General features: G+C 40.1%; 1 protein-coding gene across 2 annotated transcripts in view; it reads left to right on the forward strand.

Annotated features, from left to right (window-relative positions):
* The window catches only part of Atad5 (ATPase family AAA domain containing 5), a 47,922-nt gene that overhangs the window by 30,971 nt on the left and 14,076 nt on the right, over nt 1-2,875 (forward strand). For both annotated transcript variants that reach the window (XM_021177374.2, XM_029483899.1), the window contains exon 17: nt 1,196-1,289. In XM_021177374.2, coding sequence (XP_021033033.1) covers nt 1,196-1,289 — 94 coding nt within the window. The remainder of the gene's footprint in view (nt 1-1,195; nt 1,290-2,875) is intronic.

Genomic DNA, 2,875 nt, shown 5'->3' on the forward strand with positions numbered 1-2,875 from the left:
CCAGGCTGGCCTTGAACTCAGAAATCCGCCTGCCTCTGCCTCCTGAGTGCTAGGACTAAAGGGGTGCACCACCACGCCCGGCTACTGTGCTTTTTTTTTTTTTTAAGATTTCTTTATTATTATACATAAGTACACTGTAGCTGTCTTCAGATGCACCAGAAGAGGGCGTCAGATCTCATTACGGATGGTTGTTAGCCACCATGTTGTTTTCTGGGATTTGAACTCAGAACCTTCAGAAGAGCAGTAGATGCTCTTAACCACTGAGCCATCTCTCCAGCCCCCTACTGTGTGCTTCGTAAAAGAAATTTTAAGATAGCTAAGAAATCCAAGAATACTTATCTTTAGAATAATATTTTTTATAAAGAACGGTAATTAAAAAGCATTTTCTCTGTATTATTTTATATATGTGGATGTTATGCCTGCCTGTATGTCTGTGCACTATGTGTGTACAGCACCCTTGGAAGGCAGAGGAGGGTATTAGATCACCTGGAACTGGAGTTACAGGTGCTTATGAGCTACTACCATGTTGATGCTGGGAATCAAACTCAGATCCTTAGCAAGAGCAGCCAGTGCTCTTAACCACTAAATTATCTCTATCCTTGTCTAGAATAATTCTAAGATCAACATATTTCAAGGATACTGATTTTTTGTTTGTTTGTTTGTTTGTTTTCGAGACAGGGTTTCTCTGTGTAGCCCTGGCTGTCCTGGAACTCACTTTGTAGACCAGGCTGGCCCCAAACTCAGAAATCCGCCTGCCTCTGCCTCCCAAGTGCTGGGATTAAAGGCATGCGCCACTACCGCCTGGCTAAGGATACTGATTATTAACAACTATAAATATGACTCAATCTTGGTTTTATTTTTAGTTTTAATGTTTACTATGTGACCATCTTAAAGGTTTCTTTATGGAATGAGACAAACTTTTCTCCAGGCAGTAGTGGTGAATACCTTTAATCCAGGCAATCAGGAGGTAGAGACAGGCAGATCTCTGAGTTCAAGGCCAGTTTACAGAGTAAGTGTCAGGCCAGCCAGAGCTACACCGAGAAACCCTATAAAACACAAAAAACGAAAAAACAGCAACAACAACAACAAAGATCTATGTTGGCTTTGACATAGTATATCTACTCAGATCCATAACTGATCTAAGTGAGTATATTGTTGCTCCTACTATATTAATATTCTAATAAATGGTTTGTAGGTTGATGTCATTTTTGACGAAGATGCTGGGTTTTTGAATGCAGTCAAAACCTTCATGGCAACAACTAAACGACCAGTAATTCTCACGACAAGTGGTATGTAAAAATAATTTCAGTACTGTTTAGTTTTGCTGAAATATTTTGGAAGAGCTACTGACTTCAGACATCAGGTGAGCGAGGCAGGGTATGGCCTGGAGAGAGCTCAGCAGGTAAAACCTACCGGACAAATCTGTTGACCAGAGTTTGATGCCTGAGAATCGCACAGAAAGATAGAAAGGGAAACCCAGTTCCCCAGGGTTGCCCTGTTACATACATGCTTATGTACCCACATACAGATATCATGCACACAGAACACACAAGAATTATAAGTAACGTTTTAAAACAAATGGAGTTCCTGGAAGGATGGGTTAGTGGTTAAGAGCACTTGTTCTTACAGAGAACCTGGGTTCAGTTCTCAGCAACCACATGGTAGCATACAACTAATTATCTGTAACTCAAATTCTAGGAGATCCAATGTCCTCTTCTGTTCTCCTCAGGCACCAGGCACTCACATGGATTACAGACATACTTATAGGCAAAACACTCAAACACAAAAATAAATAAATTTAACTCCACCCTAAAAAAACCAAACCAAACAAACCAAAAAAACTAGTATGATGGCACACATGTTTGTATTCAGTACTCACAAGGCGGAGGAAGGAGAATCCCCACAAATTTGAGGCTGGCCTAATGTCTGTAATGAATTACAGGTCAGCTAGTGCTACATAGCCAAAGCCTCTCCCAGTCTTAGTCGGAGCTAATCACACTTAAGCAGAGGCAGGAAGCTGAGATCTTTAAAGCTAGCTGGACACTGTATCAAGATCCTGCTTTGAAAATAGAAGAAACACACATAGGCATACACACACCTCATAGCAAGACCCTGCCTTGTAAACAATAGAAACACACAGGCATTGAGCCCAGTGACCACACGCAAAGCTCTGGATAGGATCCTCCGCACCAACCCTCCAGAAAAAGTCACTTGAAAAATTCTTTTTCTAGAATTCTTTTTTAAAAGCAGCCTGTGCTCTTAACCACTGAGACATATTTCTAGCCCCTAGATTTATTTTTACAATGTGTATATGAGTGTTTTGACTGTACCATGTGCATGGTGCCCACAGCAGTCAGAAGAGAGCAGCAGATCCCTAGAACTGTAGTTATGTGTGACTGCAAGCCACCAAGAAGGTGCTGAGAACCTAATTGAGGTTCTCTGTAAGAGCAAGAAAAGCTATTAACCAATTGAACTCTCTCTCCAGCCCTTGGAAGCTAGCTTATTTATTTGTTTTGTTTTGTTTTGTTTTTCAAGACAGGGTTTCTCTGTGTAACAGCCCTGGCTGTCTTGGAACTTGCTTTGTAGACCAGGCTAGCCTTGAACTCACAGAGATCCACCTGACTCTGCCTTCTAAGTGTTGAGATTAAAGGTGTGCACCACAATGCTCTGTGGAAGCTACTTTCTTTCAAGTAAGAATTGTTCATATTTGTATTTACTCCCAGCCCTTGTTAGTAGTTATAAAATTCAGTATATATGAGTATAGCAGTGGCTATTTAAAAATGTATACTACTTTGGATGACTGTGTCACTAAACTATAATACACACATAATATATATATATATATATATATATATATATATATATATATATATAT

This window comes from Mus caroli, chromosome 11 (genome assembly GCF_900094665.2).
Source record: "Mus caroli chromosome 11, CAROLI_EIJ_v1.1, whole genome shotgun sequence".
NCBI classification, from domain to species: Eukaryota; Metazoa; Chordata; class Mammalia; order Rodentia; family Muridae; genus Mus; species Mus caroli.